General features: G+C 38.3%; 1 protein-coding gene across 21 annotated transcripts in view; it reads right to left on the bottom strand.

Moving 5' to 3' along the window:
• Window positions 1-23,440, bottom strand: part of CCDC171 (coiled-coil domain containing 171) — a 207,712-nt gene that overhangs the window by 7,135 nt on the left and 177,137 nt on the right. For 16 of the 21 annotated variants that reach the window (XM_034410482.3, XM_034410477.3, XM_087886267.1 and 13 more), the window contains one exon: window positions 12,866-13,134. The exons of the other annotated variants lie outside the window; for them this stretch is intronic. Coding sequence is in view for 12 of the 16 variants with exons in the window: in XM_034410477.3 (XP_034266368.2) it covers window positions 12,925-13,134 (210 nt within the window). In the remaining 4 variants the exon portion in view is untranslated. Of the gene's footprint in view, window positions 1-12,865; window positions 13,135-23,440 lie in introns of those variants that run through there. 21 annotated transcript variants of the gene reach the window in all.

Raw genomic sequence — 23,440 nt, 5'->3', positions numbered from 1 at the left:
TGACATTCTGCTGAAATTTCCATCACCCTTGGCTGTCTTCAGATTTAGTAGGATGGGTGGTTGAATGAAATGAAGAAATATAGGCATAAACCATGAATGGGTTCGATCTCATTCACACAAGCTATAGTGTGATCTAGATCAGGGGTCTCCAACCTTGGCAACTTTAAGCCTGGTGGACTTCAACTCCCAGAATTCCACAAGGCTTAAAGTCCACCAGGCTTAAAGTTGCCAAGGTTGGAGACCCCTGTTCTAGAATCTACATATCAAATGTATTTGGGTACTTGAAAATTGTGACTAATTGGATATAACCTATGAACACAAACCACAACTTGGCTTATAGTGTTCATGCTATAGACTACTTTGGCTTTAATATCTGATCTTGCTTTTAAGAACTGTTAACTAACTTCAAGGTGGAGCAGATGAATAAACATATACATGAAACATGTTTAATTAAAATAATTCCCACTAAAGATGTTAGCTAATGTATTGACTCTTCCGGTGTACAATATCTCTTTTGTATTAACTCCATCCTTCTTGGTATGAAATCATCCCACAACTATCTTGGGTCTATTTTGGATGGCTTAAAAATAAGCAGGGCAACAAGTGGAAACAGGGTTTCATTCTCAAAGGACCATTTCTCAACTTTAGTGTTGCTACTATAAGTCTTACTCCTACAGCCCAAGTAGTTCCTTGCCAGCCTATTTACTGAGCTTTTTAGTGCTTTTCTTAGCTTTGAGGACTGAGTCCAGTTACGATAGTGTCTGCCAATATCTGACACTGCTTCTTGAAGTGTTTTCTTCAGTTCTTCCAGTCTGCTTTTACTTTTAATATAATCTTTCTTTACACAGAATCTGGGTCGTTGTTCTATTTCTCTCTCTTGGAAATTCCAGATCCAGTGAATCACTTCACAGCAAGCTTCATCTCTGTCTCAGACATCTTTTGTGGCAAGATACATCCTTCAGGATGTTCTTAGCTATTTCTGCCTGTGGTCCTCTTTGTCCCATCGTGTTCAATCACTCCTCCTGGCTGTCCAACATCAATTCCTGCAATTGTGGCTTCTTCCTTCAAAGAAGATAGTCTACAGGCATACATGGTAGCTTCAGCATAACTTCCAAGTCTACCACTGTACACCCTTCTGGCTGCATACGCTACTACTGATCAATTGGCTGGCTAGCAGGAGATGGAGAAAGTCCAGAGATTTCTGTCCCTTCCGTAACAGTTGTGGGTCTATTTTACAGGAAAGTGCTTGCATCTGGTTTTAGCCCAAATACCATCAACCAGAATAGAGCTGGAAGGGAGTTTTGAGGTCTTCTAATCCAACCCCCTGCTCAAGTAGGAGACCCTATACCAGGGGTGTCACACTCGCAGCGTCACGTTGTTGTCACATATCTCAACTTTTTTCCCCTTCGCTAAAACGGGTGGGTGTGGCCAGCATGTGACGCATCTGGCCTGCAGGCCGCAAATTTGACTTCCCTGCCCTATACCATTTCAGACAAGTGATTTTCCAGACTCTTCTTAAAAACCTCCAGTGATGAAGCACCCAAAACCTCTGAAGGCAAGCTGTTCCGTTGGTTAATTGTTCTCACTGTCAGAAAGTTTCTCCTTAATTCCAGGTCGCTTCTCTCCTTGATTAGTTTCCATCCATTTTCTTGTCCTGTCCTCTGGTGCTTTGGAAAATAAGTTGACCCCCCTCCTCTTTGTGGCAACTTCTCAAATACTGGGATACTGCTATCGTGTGTGTGTGTGTGTGTGTGTGTGTGTGTGTGTGTGTGTGTGTATGTGTCCCACCATCACACCGTCCTTTTTTTCTCTAGACTAGCCAAACCCAAATCCTGCAACCGTTCTTATGTTTTTGTCTCCAGGCCTTTAATCATCTTAGTTGATTATCACTCACCAAGGGTTGAAATCCTCACCAAGCGGTGAGGAGAGTGGAATGATAAGGTTGCTGCTTCCCAACCTCTTAAAACCTTTCTAGAGACAAACATGGGAAGGAAGAATTTGTATTTTCCAGATTCTCCTCTGGGAGGTGTTTTTCCACAACCCTATTAAATTTAAAAGAAATACATACCATAGGAAAGGAAGACAGCAGACATAAAAGAAGAGGGGGGAAAAAACTAAATAGGAGTGCGTTTCAAAAATGAAACATGTTGAATTTCTGCAGCGCCTGCTATCTGTGGGAAGTTTCTTAATTTACGTCTACAAAGAAAGGTCTTCCTAATTCTCTCTCTGCTGTCTTAGCCAATGTTGATGACATTATTGTGTTGCCCTTAAAATGTTTGTCTCTTTTGATGCAGAAAACTATCCCGAAAGACCTAAGTTTGTATTCTCCCAGTCTACATGTTGAACCAGAACTCGTTGTTTAACTTTATATGGAAAAGTTCTTGCAGGCTGACAATAGGAAGAACCTTTCAGTGATTAAAAGAAATTTCCTTTTATGAGGTCCAGCACCAAAAGGCGAAGGGACCATCTCTTGCCCTTACAACTTACGAATCTTTATAATGCAATTCTTTATGGCTAGTAGAAAACCTTCAGACACTTTTTCAAATAACCCTAACAGTTTAATCTGTACCCTTCAAGGAGTCCTGCTGTGTGTATTAGATGAGAGAGAAACATGGCGATTGAAGCTGGAACAATCTCGGGCTTCAGGTTGGCCTTCTCTTAAAAAGTAGCAGAAGACGGAGAATTTTCTTTATAGAAAATGGTATTGCAGGGATCATGAACCTTTATTCTTTCTTAACTTAAACAGAAGCGTCTTTCTCGATGGGGACTCTTGGATGAAAATGCACACAAATCCCTCTTGCAAAACGAGATCTGCTAACGTAGCCATTTAACTTTACTTATGTTGCAAAGCGGCAGCGTTGATTTTAATTTATAGCAAATAGATCAGGCTGGGCTTTTTTTGAAAGGTCTTATTCATCACTTCCTTTTAAAATTTACTCTTAGTGACAATCTCAAACCAGATCAGTCAGGGTTAGGTTTTAAGTAATTTGTTTGGAATCTCAACAAATCTAATATCCCAATAGTAATGTTCATTGATCTCACTACCTTTCCCAGTGTGGGGACTAACCAATCAGTCACGTCTAGATGCATAAACCCCAAATTGCACAAATATTCAGAAAATAGTATGGAAGAATCAATGTTACTACAGAGAAAATCCTTTCTGCCCATGAAAACATATGTACATCAAAATAGATTCAAAATTTCCAAGTGTCTTAACACATCCCTGGACTTGAGGATTGATTGTTTGCTTTCTTTATTGTTTTGTGAGCTGTGTTATTTTGTTACTTCTTTAATCTTGTTGTGCACCACACCTTTTGGTGAGATGGGCGACTATATAAATTTGATTAATAAATATACAAAGCAATCTTGTATATGTAAAAAGTTAACAGTAGAGATATGTTTTGGTTGCGTTGATATTGGTGCAGAAACTGCACAATACAGAAAACAGCTGTAGCCCTCCAGATGTTTTGAACTAAAACTACAATACAGTGCTTCTCTGCTGACAAGTGTTAGGAAGTGAGATTCTGACTCTTTGGTGTTGTTTTTAAACTAACACCATCTCTTTATTATGCTCTCTTTCCTGTATCATCAGAAGAATAAAAAAAAAACAGTTTCCCAAAATAAAATACAAATCAATGGGAAGGACACTGGCTCCAGAAGAGGGGAGCAGGAGGGGTCGGGAATCAAACCTATCCCCCCGTTGGGAGGAGGGAGCGGGGAGAGCCCTACCAAAAATTCTCCAATGATGTGAGATTGAAATATGAATTGTTTGTTTTTGAAGTGACACATCTCCATTCCAAAAATTACACCTGTTTGGGTTATACAGTTTCCCCATCTTAGATTTGAATAGTCTCTTTTCTTCCACAGTCTGGATTTTTTTTTAAAAAAGTTAAAAATCTTGGATATCACTTGAATGTATCTACTGTTTTGTACTCTCTGCAGTTTTACCTAACACACATTTTTGTAAGCACAATTTCCTAAAGGTTATCTGCATGTTTCTTTTGCTTATATAAACATTTTTACCTTAGGCCACCTCCATTCCACTATATGCAAGGTTGGATCAACATTGCAAAATTAGGCTGGTGCCAACTACAATATGAATTGTACAAATTTCTTCCCATATCTCGAAACTCATCATTTCATTAGGATGAGAAATTAAGAATTCATGTACTGTACACTGCAGCTAACAGGAACAATTTGTCCCATAAACATTGCCATTGTTCAGAAGACACATTGAATTAAACAAAGGGAGAACAAACTGAACAAAGTTGGAGACTCAAGAGAGATAAAAGGGATTATCTAACAATTGCTAAAAAAGTGCCTCTCTAACAGGTCTGAAACTTGATCAGTGCTATACAAATGAAAAGAACTATATACTTTTAATCCAGAAAAGTCTTGGGTGCCAGTGCTGAATTTCAATACATCATAGCAAGGGAGTTTGCAAAGAGTGGTGCGGTGGCCTAGAGGTGGAGCTCTTGCCTCACAATCAGAAGGCTGTGAGTTCAATCCTAGGTAGAGGCAGATATTTCTCTCTCTGGGCATAATGAGAATATATCTGCTGAACAAAACTGCACATTCGCAATAGGAAGGGCATCTGGCCAGTAAACACTATGCTAGCTCCATTCAGTTGCCCAGACTCCACCCCGCAAGGGATTATGGGGTCGTTAAAAGATGATAACAAGGGAGTTTGCAACACACACACACACACACACAATCTGCAAGGCAGAACCAGATCTACTAATGATTTACTTTCCCATATTTGGGGAAACTACAAGTGTCAATACAACCAGAATAAAATGGATGAACTTTGCGCTGTGAAAGCCATTTCATAATCGTAAACTTCTGCCGTGATAGCATGTTGGGTTATCTCGTTTAGGAAACCGTGCAATACAATTTCATTTCCTATTTTTGGAATTTGTTTTGTTTTGCCTGATGGGTCATGGTGGCCCAGTGGGTGAGATGCTGGGCTTGTTGACCTGAAGGTCAGCAGTTTCAAGACCCAAGTGCCGCATGATGGGCTGAGCTCCTGTTCTTGTCCAGTTTGAAAACATGCAAATGCGAGTAGATAAATAGGTATCACTTCGGTGGGAAGGTAACAGTGTTCCGTGCACTTCAGCATATAAACATCATGGAATGTGTCTTTGGACAATGTTGGCTCCTTTGGCTAAGAAACGGAGATAAGCAGCACTTCCTAGAGTTGGACAAGGCTGGGCAGGGGAAACCTTTACCTTTTGCTTAACCTTAGACTTTTATAACATAGGTGATATCTAAACCAGCTCTCTTCAGACTGAATGCCCCACTCCCACAAATATACTCCCAGCACCTGAATCCACATTAATAGCCATGCTGGCTAGAAAAGATGGTCATACAGAAATTCACACATCTGGAGGCACTAGGTTAGAAGAGGCTGATACAAATCACCAAAATTATTTTCCTCTTGAAATGGTAGATAAATCTCGGGGGTGGGGGTGGGGAGAAACAGAACAGATATTTTTTAAAAAATCCTTGCATGTTGTTTTCTACCTTTTAAGACTGTTCTGAACACAATTCTGGAAATCCAATAGTTACGTGAAGGCTGGAATCAAAGGCTGCTTTGTCACTGTGTTCAGATAAAGAGCTGCCACTTCTTGATTTTTCACTTCTCTTAGTGCTGATTGCTGTCACTTCTCCATGCAGAAAATCCATACAGGAACAGGGGTCAAGTGCCCTTTCTTTCTCTTCTTTTTTTTTTCAGACTATCTGAAAGCAGATAGTCTCTGTGATCAGGTTTCAGGAATCTCCCAGTTTAAAAAAAAACTAAAACTGTAGTGGATAATTACTTGGGGAACATGAAGGAACTCTTCACATAATCACATTTATCATTTTAAATAGCTTGGAAATCTGGAAAAAATGGTTGTACTACCAAACAAAAACTTTATTACTATGTTGTCTAAAACATAAGACACTCATTCAAGCTACATTGTCTTGGAATATTTGACTTAAGAGACTTTATATTATTTTAGTATACCTTCATTAACATGAAAAATACATTGCCTGAAAAGATAGCTACCGTACTTTGTTTTATCACTCTTTTTTTAAATTCTCATTTGAACTTGCATTAAGTGTTACCAACTATGTGACATTGCAATAAAACTGTAGCTTGGCTGAAGAGAGCCAAATGAAGAATACAGAATGACTGGGGTATCCAAGGAGTCCAAAGACAGTTTATCTACCACAACCTCTGTAATTTGATGTTTTCCCTTTATTTCCAACTCCTTTTGCTTGTCCTGTGTTATGCCTAAAGATGTTAAATTTATTTTTAAAATTTTTTGATAAAATTCTTCCGCTTTTTCGACAGTATCCAGTTGGTATCTTACTCCTTGGTGTCTCAATATTAAACCAACTGGGACGTCCCACCTAAATAGAATATTCCTTTTTTTTAACTCATTCACTAGAAAACCAAATTTCTTCCTCTCCATTAACATCTTGGGCGGGAGTTCCTTAAAAATCCAAATCTTTCTTCCACGAAATTGCAAAGCAGAATCATAAGAATTCTGGACAATATTATTTCTAATTTCTTTGTCTGTAAAATAAATCACCACATCTCTAGGCAATTGCCTTTGTTTTGCCAACCAGGAGTTTATTCTATAAATTCTGTTAATCCTGCAAAACACTTCATCAGGTTGAACCTTTAAAATCCCAGCCAGAATTTCAGAAGATATCTTCCTTAAATCATCTCTGTCATCTTCCTGCAAACCTCTCAGTCTAATTGCATATTCTGTAAAATTGTATTGGATCATTAAAACTTCTCTTTCAATCCTCTGTTGTACATTTTCTTCAATAACAGTCTTTTGATCAGCCTCCATTTTAAGTTTGTCTTCTGAACTATTATCCTGAATGTTTGCCAAATCCTTTTTAATTTTTTGGATCTTGTCATCCAAATTCTCCTCAGTTTCTTTCATTTTAGAGTTAGTATTTGCTTCCAACTGAGTCATAAAGTCTGCTAAGCCATTAGCTACTTTTAAAATCTTTCGATCCAGAAAGCCAAACTTAGATTTCACCAATTCACCAATTTCTTTGATTTCCAACTTAAATTTTTCAAGTTGCTGATTCACAATCTCATCCCTTCTTACAATCTCCTCAAGAAGAAATCTATAATGTCTATAAATTTGAGAGCAGTGTCATCTGATTCTAATGTGATTAACTATCAACTTACAAACAAGTGCGTAAATCAACCAGTTGATATACAAGTGAAGGAAAAGACATATGGGATAATAAAACAAAACCAACAAGATCAATTTACAAAGCAGAATGACAACCGATCAGCTGAAACACAACTTGTAGGAAGGAAATCTGGATGGAAATGCAACCCGCAAAAGAAAAAGAAAAGAAACAGATTTCGTAGAAATAGTAGTTTCTAAATCAAGCAACAGTGAAGCCAGGGATTTTAAAAAAATAAATGAACATGTGAAAAGATATTGGAGGCGAATTATCGTTTAATACTATCTTGAGGAAAGTGGCAGATCTCTGCAATGCCGTGATTTTGGGATGTGGAAAGAGCCTTACATTGTTGGATTTGAACTATCTATTTTGGATTTCTTTTACCGATAAATATATTATATCTATTTTGAGTTACAAGGCAAGAGAGTCATGCTGGGGCATGCAGAAGATCTGGCTGTTACCCACAAAGATGATGGGGATTTATAATCCTGATGAAAACCACAATTACAACTATATGGAATATAATTATAATGTCACTCGGGTGGTTGTTTTTATTTTTATATATACATGAGGATATTTAAATAAAATATTATGTAATTAATTATGAATTATCTTATTGTTGTGAAGAAGAAGTCACAGGGGGGGATGGGTGGTGAGGGGGGGTTAGGGAAGAAGGGAGGAAAAGGGGGAAAAACTTGTATTTGAAAAACTTTTTCAATAAAAAAAAAAAAGAATACAGAATGACTGCGTTCTCACATCACAGCTGTTCTTTGATTATTGTTTATTAAGCCACAAATGGCTGGATTTCCATTACCTGATATATTATAAATTGGGTTTTATAAACCACAGTGGCTAGTTTCAAGTAAAAACCAAACAAACCATGTTTTGACTATATTGATGTGTGAATTCATTGTCTCATATTTATACAGACATTTTGTTGTCTATCATTTCAGCTTATCATTTTATCTGAATTCAGAGACAATAATTCCATTCTTGCTTAGGGAAATTACCAGTTCTGTTCTTAATATGGCGCTTATATTTGTTCCAGCCTTTTATTTATTGCTTGCAGTCATCCAATCCACAACTGAGTATTTGAGACCTATTTAAGACAAAGTTGTTCAGTGTGATTCTATGAAAGCTAACTCAAAAGTAAATTCCACTGACTTCAATGGGGCTTACATTTTGGAAAATGATTAGAAGATGCTGCTCTGTTTTCCAGTTGTGTGTTCCTGATTTAAACAGAGGTGACGGAGATTTTGCAATAACCCTTGCTTGTTGTCAGATCATCTCATGATGATTTGTACAATTTATTATAATCAAATATAAATTGCTTTTAAAACCTGACAGGGAGAAGTTATTTCCTGTAAGAAAAGGGCTTTTTAAAAATTGCAGACATAACCTAACAGGTATCACAAAAACTAAAGATTGCATTCAATTATCTATGTAGAAAATGTGTACAAGCAATCACAAATTGAATGCTCTTCTAATACTTTAATTGCCTAATCCTATGCTTGCCTACTGAGAACTCATTAGAAGTGGGTTGAGTGGGAGCTTATATCAACTAGGAGCATGCTGTATAAATATGGAGCCTAATAGCTTCTTTAGAAGTTTCTTTAGATGCACCCAAACTAATATGCCAATACAAATCTTGCATTCCTTCATGGCTCCGTTTCTTCAGTACAGTCCCTTTATTCAATACAAGAACAGTATTGTGTATCAATTGTTCCTGACGCCCTTCCACCTGACGCCAGGGATGAAAGAATTGCTGACGCGCGCATGGGCAGAAGCTGTGATACCCGGAAGGGCGTGTTAAGAAGCTGTAATTGCCGGCGCGCATATTTAAACGGCGTTGGGAGGCAGCCGCTCCCAACGCCGACTTTGTGTATCCTCGCATTGAATGTCAGAGTCGTTGCTGACGGTGCTGGAGATTGATCGGATTAAATCGTGTACAGCAAACGAGACCTGGTTGTAGCGTCCTTTTTCCCGACTTACCCAGACACGCAGCGCAATTTCTGATAGATGCTTATTTTTTTTTTAAAAAATAGTTTTTTAAATGTTCTGAAAATTCTAGTAAATATAACCTTATTACAATGATACCAGTTGGGCCATGTCAGTTGATGTAAAATAGATCCATGATATTAACAGATTTTATGGAAGCTGTGGCTGAGAAGGCTTCAAAAACATCTTCCATTATTTGTTTTCTAGTAGGTAAAACAGATAAACTAAACTATTCTATTCTTTATTCTATTCTAGCAGATAAACTGGGCATAGAATGAACTTAGACATTGGATATGTTTCTTATCCAATTTCAATTATTATTCAAACTTAACTGGGCTAGCTTTGGTGGAGCACATTAAGTACCAATTTGAAAAACGAATCAATGACATGTGGGATCGCAATTCTAATTTCTATTAAGAAATGCTAGCAAATCTTTTTCTGTGTAAGAATTTTCCCAATCTTATGAAAACTACTGCAATGTTTCAATATATATATGTTACAGCCTGCCTGAAAAAAAAAATACATGTTAAACTTCTTGAAGGGATACAGTACAGTTTTATATACCTTTACCGGTATGATCAATCAAGTACAGGTAGTCCTCGACTTACGACCACAATTGAGCCCAAAATTTCTGTTGCTACGTGAGACATTTGTTTAGTGAATTTTGCCCCGTTTTACGACCTTTCTTGACACAGTTGTTAAGTGCACAGAACTAAATATATACCCATATTCATCTTGAAGGCATGGAGAGAGTATGCATGTGAGGGAATGGACAACAGAAATGTCATGCTGTAGGCTCTGCCATTTTTGTACATGCCCCTGACATCATACTGGCAAAGCGGCATGTAGGGCTTGTGTCATGCTGTTGGGACACTTGTGTTGTTATTTTGACCAAACTGTCAAGATTCTGTGGACCTGATGCCTCTACCTGGTTGAATATTTCTGTGTGTACTAAAATTTAGTGGTGAGTTCATTTAATAATTTTACATGTGTTTTCTAATCACAGGGTTGATAAGTTCTGAATATCATCACTGACCATATAAACATCTAAGCATGTCATGGATTTAAAAAACGTTTCATGATATTAGGTGCAGTTATAATAATTAGATTTCTAAATGTGGAGCTAATAAAGCTTGACATCTACACACACACACACACACACACACACACACACACACCCTCCTGAATGTTGATCAGAATGCTGAGATCAGAAAAAAGGAAAAATATTGGGAGAGAGAATTTTATATATGAATTCATGAGTATAGATGTATTTTGTATAAATAGCAAATATAAGCAGAACTGTGCAAATCCTAATTTGGTACGAAAGCATTGCTGTGAGCAGCAGGGAATAAAGCAATGGGAACAAAATTTACTCTTGAGTATATACTGTTTCCTTGGGAAATGCTGTGATAAAAAGATCTAAGATTGCTGCTCTCGTATCTGCTCTGTGATGTAGCTGTAACTACTTCCAGATAATATTAGCTGTGATCATCTTGCTTTGTAAACTCCCTTGTTTAAAAATATTAAGACTCATTGCTTGTAAAAGTTATATCTATCTATACACTCCTTATGAATTTCTCTGTAAAAAAGGCAAATCAGATCTGTTCCAATTCTCCAAAAACCAATAATGTTTAAATTATTATGTTTATTTTAATCTCAAACCGTGGCTTATTATACAGCTGATAAGCAAATCTTATCAGACTTCCATCTTATACCTCTTTTTTTAAAAAAGCCTGAGTATGTACTGTAATTAAAAAAAGAAAAACAGCACAAAACAAAGCATGCTAAAATTCCATAAGGAAAAGATAAGCAATCTCTGATTGGAGTAACGCATGTTGCTTTTTCCGGTTTTTCTCTTGGTAGAAATAGTCAGAAGGGGGGAAAATATTGCCTTAAATAGACCAAAGATAACATGCTATGAAGCGAGACCTTTTTTAAAAAAAAACTATTTGCTCATTTTTTAAATGAATACAGTTGCAACTGCAGGCATGAAAACCCTCTTGAAATCTTAAAATAAGAAATACTTGAAAAATTTCAAAGTTCTACCGAGTGGCTTCGGAATTACCAGTCAGGAATTTACATGATTTTATTGATAGTGGTAGGTGTATTACATATGCAAATTTATTGTCTTCTGGGATGATAGGACAAAGACAAATGTTAACAGTCAGGTTTACGGAATCAAACCCTACTCTTATCAAAGCATGAGAAATTACAAATTCCACCAAGCACAATGTTATTTTTCTAATGTATCTCTGATCTATAATGAGAAGCAATCTAACGTATAGATTTTGCATTCAATAACCCTGTCAAAAACTACATCACACATCAAATGTTAATGGCGCTGGGGAGTTGGGGTGATTAATACCATAACAAATGGTATATATTACAAAATTTCTTTTGTTCTTTCCTCACAATGATGCATACAGCCAGAATTTAACCTTTAAGGGTTAAAGAGTTTAATCAATGTCAATGTCTGATCTTCTGAAGGCAATAAAGAACAGACTGTCTAGCGATACCCAACAGAATATCACTTTGTCAAGCCACAAAGCGCCCAAAAGCTTGTCAAGTAAGTTACCAGAAACCTCTTTGTGGTTAGAACTCAGCTCCTTCCTGCTTGACCTATTATTTGATATTTGACCACTTGGTTGCAAGACACTTGCTCTTTCCAGCTGAAATGTCACTGGGGCATCTTGTCAGCTCCCCGACATCTTGGCCTGACATACAATTTTACTTTTGTGTGCTACAAGGCAGAAAATGCAGGGCAATGGCCTTGTTTTAAATTCTGTCAGCATCAAAGATGGGCGTCACTCTTGGGTCCTACCAACAACAACAACAACAAAGAAAGGAGCTTATTTTGAAGGTCAGAGCAGCCATTACTTTAAAGTCTTGAAACTCGGACTAAATTTATTACCTGCGATGCTGGCTTGAGAACTGCCCTTATGAAAGCACATAAACACATCCTCTCCAAATCTCCCTACACACCATTGTTTCTACTTCCTGATCAAATGCCGACTTGATAAAAAAAAAAAAAAAAAAGGAGGCCGTTAGGGACCGGATTCTGCACTTAACTTGTTCAAATGGGCAAGTGGTATCATGTAGCTTTACAAGGCGCAACCTGACCTTCTCACATTGACCAGGAGTGACATAATTGTGCAGGAGGAGAAGCAGTCACATCATTTCTGTTTTGCACAACCTGCTTAAAGTTTGCAACTAAATGCTTGTCTTCAGTTGAGCTGACAAGAGAGAAGAGAGGGCTCAGTGAACCATGGCAGGGCTGCCATGAAATGACAGGAATCATTGGCATACATTTCAAATAGCTCTCTCAATCCTATTAAAGTATTGCAGCCCTGTTTTAAAATAGACAAGTATGAAACAACTTTGATAGATAGAGAATAAAATGGCTTATTGATTTTTTTTTTTAAAGTCTGAGGAAAATTACCCCAAATGTGTCATTCTTTAACATTTAAAAATATATTACATAAAAATGAGCTACCACGGTAAATAAAAAAGGTTTTTTTTGTTGTTTTTTTAAATGACCCTTCTACTGTGCTGGGCATGGGATGTGCAGCATGTGTGAACGTGGCCCCCTCCTTCCTCCCATGAAGAACGTAAAATTAACGCCATAGAAATGCATAGAGAGCAAACTTCAATTCAGAGGCTAAAAACATCCTAATAAAATCGGACTTTAATTAATTCTCTTCCAGCTGCTTACAAAATGACTAGATTCTAGCAACCATTTGGCATTGCTCTTTTGGCAGGCATGACATGTAGGTTTGAAGGAAAGGATGATGAAATTGGAGGTCTATTATGTGCCAAGGTAAAAGGCAGATCATAATCTGATTCGGACTTCAGTGGCAAAAACCCTGGAAGACAGCCTTGATCTAGCTGGGGTAAAGAGCTTGACACAGTAAGGATGCTTGAAGGATTTCGTGAATCCTGGGGAAAAAAATAAGACAACAAAAACATTTTCCATTAATTAGTTCATAAAAACAGTAGATATTATCTCTAGAATGTAGTCCTTGTTTAGCAATTGCCTCATTTAGCAATTGTTTGTAATTACGATCGTGATGAAAAGTAACTTTACAATCAATCTTCACATTTACAACCTTCTTGAGTTTGTAAAGCAAAGGAAAAGTGAAGTATGATGGTAAGCATGGACTGTGGTTTCATTTAGTGACCAAATAGCTGGTCCCAAATGTGGTCGCTAAATGAGGACTATAGGAAATATGCATAACTTTAAGCCCCACTGATTTCAAAGGGGTGAAAGTATACTGTATGTATCTATTGACTGCGCCCATTAATAAGAAACTGTAAAAGTGCAGTTGGTTCATTGGCTTATACGATGCTTTGATGACATATGTTCTTTTTAAATATTTAAATATAGTTACAAAGTGTGCTGTCATCCACTGCTTTATCTGCACACCTGATTACCTGGATTTCTTAAATTTAAAGTAAGTCTTACAAACAACAAATAAAAACAGAAGTATTTACTAAACCCTTTTTGAGAAAAGGTGTCAGCAATGGTTGTGAGTTTTAAATATTTACCAGTTTTTACTCTTCTTTGTCTGGAGTATTTTAAAAGTTGTCAATAACCACCTTTTGCTTTCCACAAGGACAGTCCTGTGTACTGATAACCCAAGAGTCCATGCATAGTAAAAGAAATTACTTGCAAACTAAATTCTTGTTTAGAAATCTCTAGTAAAACTCAGGCAAATTTTCCAGATTGTATATTAATGCTCTTTGAATATAGCAAGGGTTAAATGACTTTTGAAAAAGCTGTACCCAACCAGTGGTGAAATCCAAAATTTTTTACTACCAGTTCTGTGGGTGTGGCTTGGTGGGCGTGGTGTGGCTTGGTGGGCGTGGCTTGGTGGCATGGCAGGGGAAGGATACTGCAAAATCTCCATTCCCACCCCACTCCTGGGGGAAGGATATTGCAAAATCTCCATTCCCACCCCACTCTGGGGCCAGCCAGAAACCTTTGCCAGTTTTCCGAACTACTCAAAATTTCCGCTACCAGTTCTCCGAACTACTGAAATTTTCCGCAACCGGTTCTCCAGAACCTGTCAGAACCTGCTGGATTTCATCCTGTACCCAACCTTACTGGCTTCCATGGACTGGCAGCAGTGGCGGTGGTGGCAGGGAAAATTTCCTATCCTAGCTCCTGCACATGCGCAAATGCAGCTTTGTGTGCACGCCCGCCACTTCCATGGCCCAGTTCCCAAAGGGCGGTGGACCGGAATCAGTCTGCGGCCCAGGGATTGGTGACTCCTGTTTTAAAACATATAATCTCAGTGAAATATATACACACAAGAATCTAAAATAGACCAGTCACAATGCACTGTTGTCGAAATGCCATGGCTTACGTTTGGTGGACTAAATAAATGAATAAAGTTGTTAAGATATAAGGCAGTATTTGGAATTCTGCTACTGTGAATTCTGGGGGCTTTTTTTAGAGCTTTTTTTCTTCCCATTTCTATTACTGTTACTGGGAAGATGCGAAAATCAATGGATCTATCTATCACATAGTTCAGCAATTTTCTTTGATGTTGGCTCTTTGTTTTCCTGGTATTACACAAGGTTATCTTGGAGCTGGGTGAAAAGCTGGACCTTTAAGACCCACCCATATGGCAGCAATTTCAAAAGGTTACCCCCAGGAGATATTTTAAAAGTAGTCATACTTTCAGTTCTGCAATGATTTAAAAAAAAAAAAAGAATTTGTAGACAAAGTAGAAACACACAGTCTTCAGGACAGCTGGATTTTAGTCTTACATTGCCTAGCTGTGTTACTCTCATCAAAGTCAGGTATTTGCACATTTGTCCCAAAGGTGCTTTTTCAGGAGGCAACTGGACATTCTTGCTTTTTCTTTGAAGATGTTTCGCTTCTCATCCAAAAGCTTCTTCAGCTCCTTTGGGACAACCATGACCTGGATGACTGAGAATCTCTACAGACTATTTGCACATGTATTATTTAAATCAGTAAGTTATATACATTTATCTGAATGCTTAAGCACAATATCAGAAAAACAATTTAAAAAAAGATTGGGATGTCTTCATTTACTTTGAGCAAAGGATGAGCTTCTGTACAAATGTGCGCTGTATTTTAAATGATGCTGCTGAACGACGATGAAGCTAAATGTCTTGCTTAAGTAAATGACATCAATAAATAGTAGGAGCTAAAGGTCAGCTAAATGTGCATGTTTGCTGGCACTATTGTCTCTTCAAATCAACCTGCTTATCCTCCGGGTTAAAGGACATTTTGGGACTCACATTTTTTTACTCCTCAAAAACCAGCCTTTTTTTTTTTTAAGGAACAAAAAAGGGAAGACAAGGACAGAGTACAACCAAAAAAACCAACAATCTCAAAAGTCTAAAGAAGGGGAGAGGTATAAATATATATATATCAGGTTTCCTTGGGGAGCCACGCTCAACAAAAATATGAAACGTAATGATTGGCAGCTAGTCAATAGAAATAGAAAAGGCTTCAACATTTGGTAGAGGTGATGGGGATGGTGGGGGAGGGAGCTAAGTTTCCGTTCTATGGTCACGTTGCTTCTCCTAAGTTGCTCAGGTAGAATTAAAAACAAACAATGGGATGGAGATCAGGGCAACTGTGGCCTTGGCCATTATTAGCCCTCACCTTCCATAATAAAGCAAAGTGGACTGGTGGAGGGTGTAATAAAATTGTTGCCTATATTGGAATAACTCAAGAAATCCATCTCTGGATTAAAGTGGATGATTTTTTTCAGTATCCCTACTTTCCTTTGCTTTTTAATGCACTTAGATTAGTTGTAGAGAAGCATCCAAGACAGTCTAAAGGGTTAATATGCTGAGAGGGTAAGCAATTTTTACAGAGACAATTGCTTTTACTGATAAATAGTCTCCAAGGATAATAGTAGAGCAAATATTGTAGATCAGCCCCTTTAACAAAAAAAACAAAAGGAAGCCAAACCTATGTTGATCACCTTATAAATGTAAATGAACTTCTAAGGTTCTTAAAAAGATTGCACAAAAGGAGCACAGAGGGAAGATATTTTTAATGTTGTAAGCCACCTGGAGTCATCAGTGTGTGAGCTGGGCAGCCACATACATTTGTTTAATAAAATAAACAGATTCTTAGAACTTTCTTTGCATTTGCTGCCTACACTTCCCAGCCATTGTATCCAAAGGCAATTTTAGGAGTTCTCAAGACATCCGGAAGAATTAGATTAAGAATGCTGGCACCTTATCTTGAATATTCCTTTGTTTTGCTTTTGTTCAGGTTGGGCACTGTGGCAGTATATCATTCTCGCTAAGCATCTGTTCAAGATCTAGGCATTTCGTTGTTTCACAGAGTAATAATACTAACTGAGTTCACAGTAGTGTAGCTCTAAAAGTTACAACTGGAATGCCGATGACAGGATGCTGTCTCTACTTTTAAGGGTTGGTTTGTATCGCTTGGGTTCAGCTAGCTAGCCCTAAATTTCCTTCTAGTGCAGGGCTCTCCAACCTCGGCAACTTTAAGCCTGGAGGACTTCAACTCCCAGCTCCCAGCTTTGCTGGCTGGGGAATTCTGGGAATTGAAGTCCTCCAGGCTTAAAGTTGCCAAGGTTGGAGAGCCCTGTTCTAGTGGACGTCCTTTATCACAGCTTTCTGTTAATTTACTCTCAGTGTTTGTTTTTCAAATTGCTCCCTTCCTTTCAGTTGCTGGGGCTGGCGGGTGAGTATTTGAATGAACAGATTGTGTGGCCAATCCCTCCCTCCGGTGAGGGATTCACTTGTGAAAGATCTGAAGAGGCAAAAGTTTTGCTGCCCAGATCGTAATCAGGACCTTTAATCGCCAGGCTCCAGAACTCTTTACGGAGACGCGTCTCCGTCTAGTGCCCTTCCAGTGGTCTAATTTTTGACAGAGCCTTGGAAGCCCGATGTAGATTCTCACTTTGGAAGGAAGAGGAAGGGGGAGCATGGAGCGAGAATGAAAGATGATATTTACATTCACTTTGCCAAACATTAGCATCTTTTTGTCCAATCATTTGAATTCAGAAGGGTTAGGAAAAAACAGCTTAAAGAACAAGGGTTGACACATCCAGTGTGAAATCTTAAGGTGCTGGAATGCAATGAGGGAGAAAGTGAGACCGAACCACATTTCAACTCCCTAACTGGGCTGCAGCATGCATGAACTTTGTGACAGGTCTCTGTCTCTCAGCCACAGTTGAATAGCTCTTGCTGACATTCAGCTGTCAGATAGCATCCCCTTACTATGCCCCTAACATGCTCTACAGCTTCACCCAATTAACTTGCTTTCACTTGACATTGCAGCAAAGAGCTTCATAATAGGTGGTCAAGGTGCAACGGTGCCTGCTTGCCCTCTCCCTGTTCATAAACGGCAAGATGTTTAACTATCTTCCTTTTTTTTTTTTTACCAGTTTGCTCAGAAGCAACATGACAGTGATGCGCCAACTAAAATGGGCAAGCAAAGCAGGGTAGCTTCAAGACACATCGTTCGAGCTTTCCTTGTAAAGGAAGCTCTCTCCCCCCTCACCCTGCCCCAAAGCAGGAACTCTAAACCATCAGAAAGAATTTGATTAAAAATAAAGCTTACAGAAAACTTTTCTGAAAATTAGAAAAAGACATGAGGGGACGGGGAGAAGGCTCCAAGTATTTATTTCCCACAGTAGTGTTTAAGTTTAGGATGTTTTTTTTTTTTTAAAGGTACATGTAATTTATACATTTCTGTTCCAATCTTCTTACACTGGAGAAATCAGTAGGTATTTAAATAATAAATGTTATTATATACGCCATTATAAATAAAAAGAATAGGCCTTACTAAAACACAGGTCAAAGAAAGTAAATGTGGAACATAAAGGAAATATATAATATTGAATAATTCAAATGGCATCTTTTAAACAGACGTTAAGATGCTTAATTTTTTGGGGGGGGGCTGGATAATTCTCTCTCTTTCTGCAACACACACTTTTTTAAAAAAAATCAGAATCATGCAAATAATTTTGTATCTTATGTCATGAACAGCAGAGCCTTGCATTAAGCTATAAGAGAATACATTCTTAGGGCAGTCAGTGTGATACACATCAGATTGTAGTCGAATAACACTTTCTGAGAGTTTTACCAGGGTGAGATCTTAAGAAGATTCTAGCTGCTGAGTTTGGAGAGGGGATAAGGAAGAGCAAGAATCTTATAGTCACCCAAATTATCATAATTGATCAGTTTGACTGCACACCCATCATCCCTATGCAACTTCCTGTGTAGCTATGTTTCTTTATATAGTGAAGATGATACCCCTTTGCCACACAGTTCTTCTGAAAGAGTAAAAAAAAAAAAAAAGCAGACCTATTATTTATTTATCAAATGTATATGGCTAACCTATCTCACAAAAATGATTCTATTACATCCAATCCTCCAAAACAAAATTAAATATCGAGTGTGTGCAAAACCAAGTAGACCCAAATTTACAGCTTAGTTCCTTTACAAAATTTTAATTCTAGTCAATGAACTAGTTCCGTAAGTGGGCTCTGAATTGCAGACATATTTGAAACATTTTTCTACCCCTGCTGTGCATTATCTATAAGTTATCATTCCGTGCTCACAAAAGCCATCAAAACTAGCTTCTTTATTCAAATTAGCTGTATTTAACACCTAACAGAACTATGCCACATGGGGAAACGGGGTGCTCCATTTCTCTTCAGAAAAGAAACAATAGCACTTATGCTAAATCTTTTGATAAACTGCTATGGTATATAGACAACCTTTTTTGAAGTGCTGACTATATGAGATTTATTTTGAAATCAGAATAAATTATTTCAGATAATCTTCCCGATACCTCTGAGGTTCTGAATGTAATATTTAAATATGTAAAATTGAGTATGGCACTCACTCATTCTTATTTTTTTGAAAAGGGCCTTGCATTTTGTTGGATAAAGAAATGGAAATATTTAGCCTTGTTTTCCAATCAATCAGACAACATGCTACATTATGTCACAGAAACAACAAGCATTCCACTTTTTATTATACATATCTGATCCAAACAAGGTCTATTCAACTATAAGGCGTCTCATTTAAAATAATGGGAGAAGGAAAAACTGGAATTTCTAGCTGTGTGAACCAGAATGTTGTCAGGAAGTAAAGCTGGATGCATTCAAACATCTTTTAGCCTGGTTCAGATTTTACACATATTACATTTTGGATAAGTATAATAGTACTGACGTTGATCCAGCTTTTTCCTGGTATAAGTAGTCCAAAGGGAAACAAGCAAACGAACAAACATACCAAAAATAAACAACCAGAAAACTTTCTACATTTAACGTTTATAAAACCTGGAATCAGCCAGAACATTTATTTATTTTTTTAAAAAGCCCTTGCATGGGGAGGAAGGGATTCACCATTGTTGACACAGGAATAACCAAGAGACAAGAAGGTTACACTTTAGACTCAATGTCAGTTTCAGTGGTGGGTTTCAAAACTTTTTACTATCGGTTCTGTGGGTGTGGCTTGGTGGGCATGGCATTGCTTGGTGGGTGTGGCTTGTGGGCATGGCAGGGGAAGGATACTGTAAAATCTCCATTCCCTCCCCACTCCAGGGGAAGGTTACTGCAAAATCCCCATTTCCTCCCGATCAGCTGGGGCTTGGAAGGCAGAGAATAGATGGGGTGGAGCCAGTCAGAATTTTTACTACCAGTTCTCCGAACTACTCAAAATTTCCACTACCAGTTCTCCAGAACTGGTCAGAACCTACTAAATACCACCTCTGGTCAGTTTATATCTAATATGCATACAAGTGTTAAATGTGCTAACTGAGCAAGAAACCAAGGTTCATCAGTTCTGTGGGTAAGCTAAGGTTACAGCTTTTACTGTTTCTGGTCTCATTCATATCTATGGTTATACTTCCATTTTATACCTATATGAAAAGAATAAGCCAAGAAAAACTATATATACCCTCAGTCACTACAGACAACTCTCTAAGGACTTAAAGAGTATTTTCCCCCTGAAATTGTCGTATCAACCAAACTCTCCTAAACAAGTAGACATCAATATTTCCTACTTTCCAACAGCTTGCTAAGTGGAATTTATGTTTTAAAAAGAAATTAATGGACTGTTGTCCTTTGGTACAAATGTACAATCTCTTCAGAATATTCATGAGAGGAAAACTTTTAAAAAAACAGATAGAGTTCCAGGAAACAAATCTTATTGATTTATATTTACATTGAATTTATTAAGGTTATAATATACTTTTCTTTTACGGAGCTTGAAGTGGCTTACATGACTCTTTGTGTGCCTGTAACTTGAACCTCACAACCATCTTGGGTGGTATGTCAGGTTGAGAAATGTGATTGGCTGAGAGGAACTCTGGACTCATGCCTTCCAGGTCTCAGGCCAACATCTAGTTCTGGGTCCTCACCATAACGCCTGGGAGTGGTGATGTTCCCACAACACATTGCTTGGCTCCTGCCAACTTTCCTGCCTCACCTAGTTTCAGATTTTAAAGCTCTTTTCAATTAAAAACTGAATGAAAAGCTAGCATGCTATAAAGCCAAGACATGCCCTGAAGCTTGACTTCTCTTTCCAATAATCTCCCATAAACCCTTGAGAAATTCTTATAAAGTAAGTAAAGTTGAATGACTGCAAAACAGTCACTAGTTTGCCTTCTAGTATCTAGGTATTTTGTGAGTGGACACACTAACCATTTTGTGAGCATCTCTATGATCCACTACACATATCCTACTGGTCCCCACATATGGGAGAATCCCAGCTCAAAACATTTTATACAAGAAAGAGCTGTGTGGACACTTATTTACAATGCTATGTTATGACTGTATGTACAGAATAGACTTTAGGTTCAGATCACCCATGTAAAGGAGATAGGATAGAACTAGAGCCAAGCAATGTGTTTGGCAGATGTTTTTGACATGTAGCCTGCTTACACCTGCTTAATATTATGCAGCCAAGACACTGTCATGGAGTTTGACTGGACAAATGGACCACCCTTACCAACAACAGGGGAAACATAGTAAAAATTGAAATCAAGATGCTCTATGGAAATAACATCAAGAGCCTGGATGAAGAAGATCACTACAAACATTGATAGTCATCACTTACTAACCAGTTGCTTAATGTTGTTCAAAATTACAGCAACAGTCCTGGCACTGTCTAAGAGCAAGCAAGTTGAATAAAAAGAGACAGGGAGGCTAATTCTGTCAGCACAAGACCAAGCCTTTAAAAACAAATGCATACAGGGTCAGAATTGAGAAGACAGCAATAGAAATCAAACAGTGCCTCTGTAAAGAGTCTGAAGAAACTGTGGACCACCTGGTTAGCTGCTTCAAAAAAAAAAGATCACACAGTTTGACCACAAACAACAACCAGGCAAAGTAGCAATAATGGCACACAGGAATATCTGCAAGAAATACCACTTGCCTGTAAGCAAGAACTGGTGGGATGACAAAATAGGCCAAGTAATAGAAAATGAAGAAACCAAAGTGCTCTGGGACTTTAGAATTCAAACTGTCAAGCATCTGCCACACAACACCTGGACTTAACAATTGTTAATAAGAAAGACAAAAAAGTTTGGATAGTGAACATCACTGACAGACAAATGGAAGTAAAATGACTCTGGCAAAAGAGAGCAAAGATAATACCAACAGTAATAGGTGCCTTGCGTGCAACCCCCCAAATCTGGAGCACCCATTAAACATTATTAGCATTGACAAAATCATCATCAGACAATTGCAAAAGGCAGCTTTACTTGGCACAGTTTACATCCTGCAATGACACCTTTAACACCATCAAACAACAACAACAACTGCCTAGCCCAGGTCCTTGGAAAGGACTTGCTAGATGGATAAAAATGTCAAATTCAATCTAAATGTCTGACTGACTGTGCAACCACCATAGTAATGGCAGTAATAATTTCATACCAGTAGTCCAAGCTAAAGTTCACGATATAATGTACATTTTTTTTTCAACACAACTGTTGTGGCCCACCAGTGGCCAGCAGAGCTGGCAGCAGATTCGGAGTCTGAGGAAGGCTCAGACAAGGGCTCTGAGTCGGAGGCAGAGAGAGGGCCAAGGCCATCTGGTAGTTCTTTGCTGCCTCTGGAGTCTCCGGAATCTGACAACAATGAGGCAGAAGAACAGCGTCAGCCTGTTCCCAGTGTGCGCATGCACAGAGCTGCCAGAAGACAGGAACAATTAAGAAAACAGGTTCAACTTGGGAGTAAGGCTTGGAGAAGACTGTCCCCTCCCATAAGAATAAAAGAGAAGCGAATGGGATGTGAGCTTTTGCAGGAAGCAATTAGTTCATCTGGTCAGGAAAAGCTCTGGAAAAGCTCTCTTTGACTCTGTGCTAAGTTTAGCCTTGCCCTGCATTTGGCAATTAGTTCTCTGGCAACATTCCAAGGGAGATAAGCTGAGTGTTTGTAAACACTTCCCTGATAGACTGTTTGAGAAGCCTTTCGGACTGGGAATGACAATAATTCATAGCCGTCTGAATTAAAGAGGTTTGCCAGGTCTAAGTTTGTGCTGTTTACTTTCTAAGGAAGCCTAGGTTATAACAACAACAACAATACATGAACAAGCATGTAATATTAAAACTTAAATCAAATGAAATTACAGGAAGATATTTCTTTCCAGCTAATGAAGGAAAAGAGAGACAGACAGGCAGACCAAGAGACCATGAGACACAGACAGACCAAGAGACAGAGATCCCAAATCTTAGACATGTCTCTTCTTGGGGGTCAACCTTCTTGATTCTGTTATGTTGCTACCTGGTCCTCTTAATTGGCATTGTCTGGTATATTGCCAAGTTTGCCACCTATCTCAACTAGAGGCAACTTTATTCTACAGTTAGATTGCTTGTTTAAAAGCACTGTGTGTTTTAGTGAGACCTCTTTACTTATGGAGCCCAATACTTTGCTCCACTCTAAATTCTAGTTGGGACATTCCACACTGGTTGAAATCTCCAAGGGCAGACCAATCTCTGGCATATTAAAATAGTTTCAGTCAAAGTGGTACCAACTGAACAGAGGCAGAGTCTATACTGGAAATGGCTGCAGGTGGTGTACCAGCTAGAGCTAAGTTGGGGCATTTGTGGCCAGAGCTGACATTTGGCATCTAACCATAAAGTCAAGTCCAGAACAATTCTGAGGCGATATACCTTTTATGAAATCAGTTAAAATCCCTTTTGATGATTTGGATCAATCTGCAACATTTCTATCTGATCCAGACTGGGATCAAAGGCCATTTGTACATC

Source organism: Pantherophis guttatus, chromosome 2 (genome assembly GCF_059756535.1).
Source record: "Pantherophis guttatus breed Tessera chromosome 2, ASM5975653v1, whole genome shotgun sequence".
NCBI classification, from domain to species: Eukaryota; Metazoa; Chordata; class Lepidosauria; order Squamata; family Colubridae; genus Pantherophis; species Pantherophis guttatus.
This window is presented reverse-complemented; position numbering and strand designations above follow the sequence as displayed.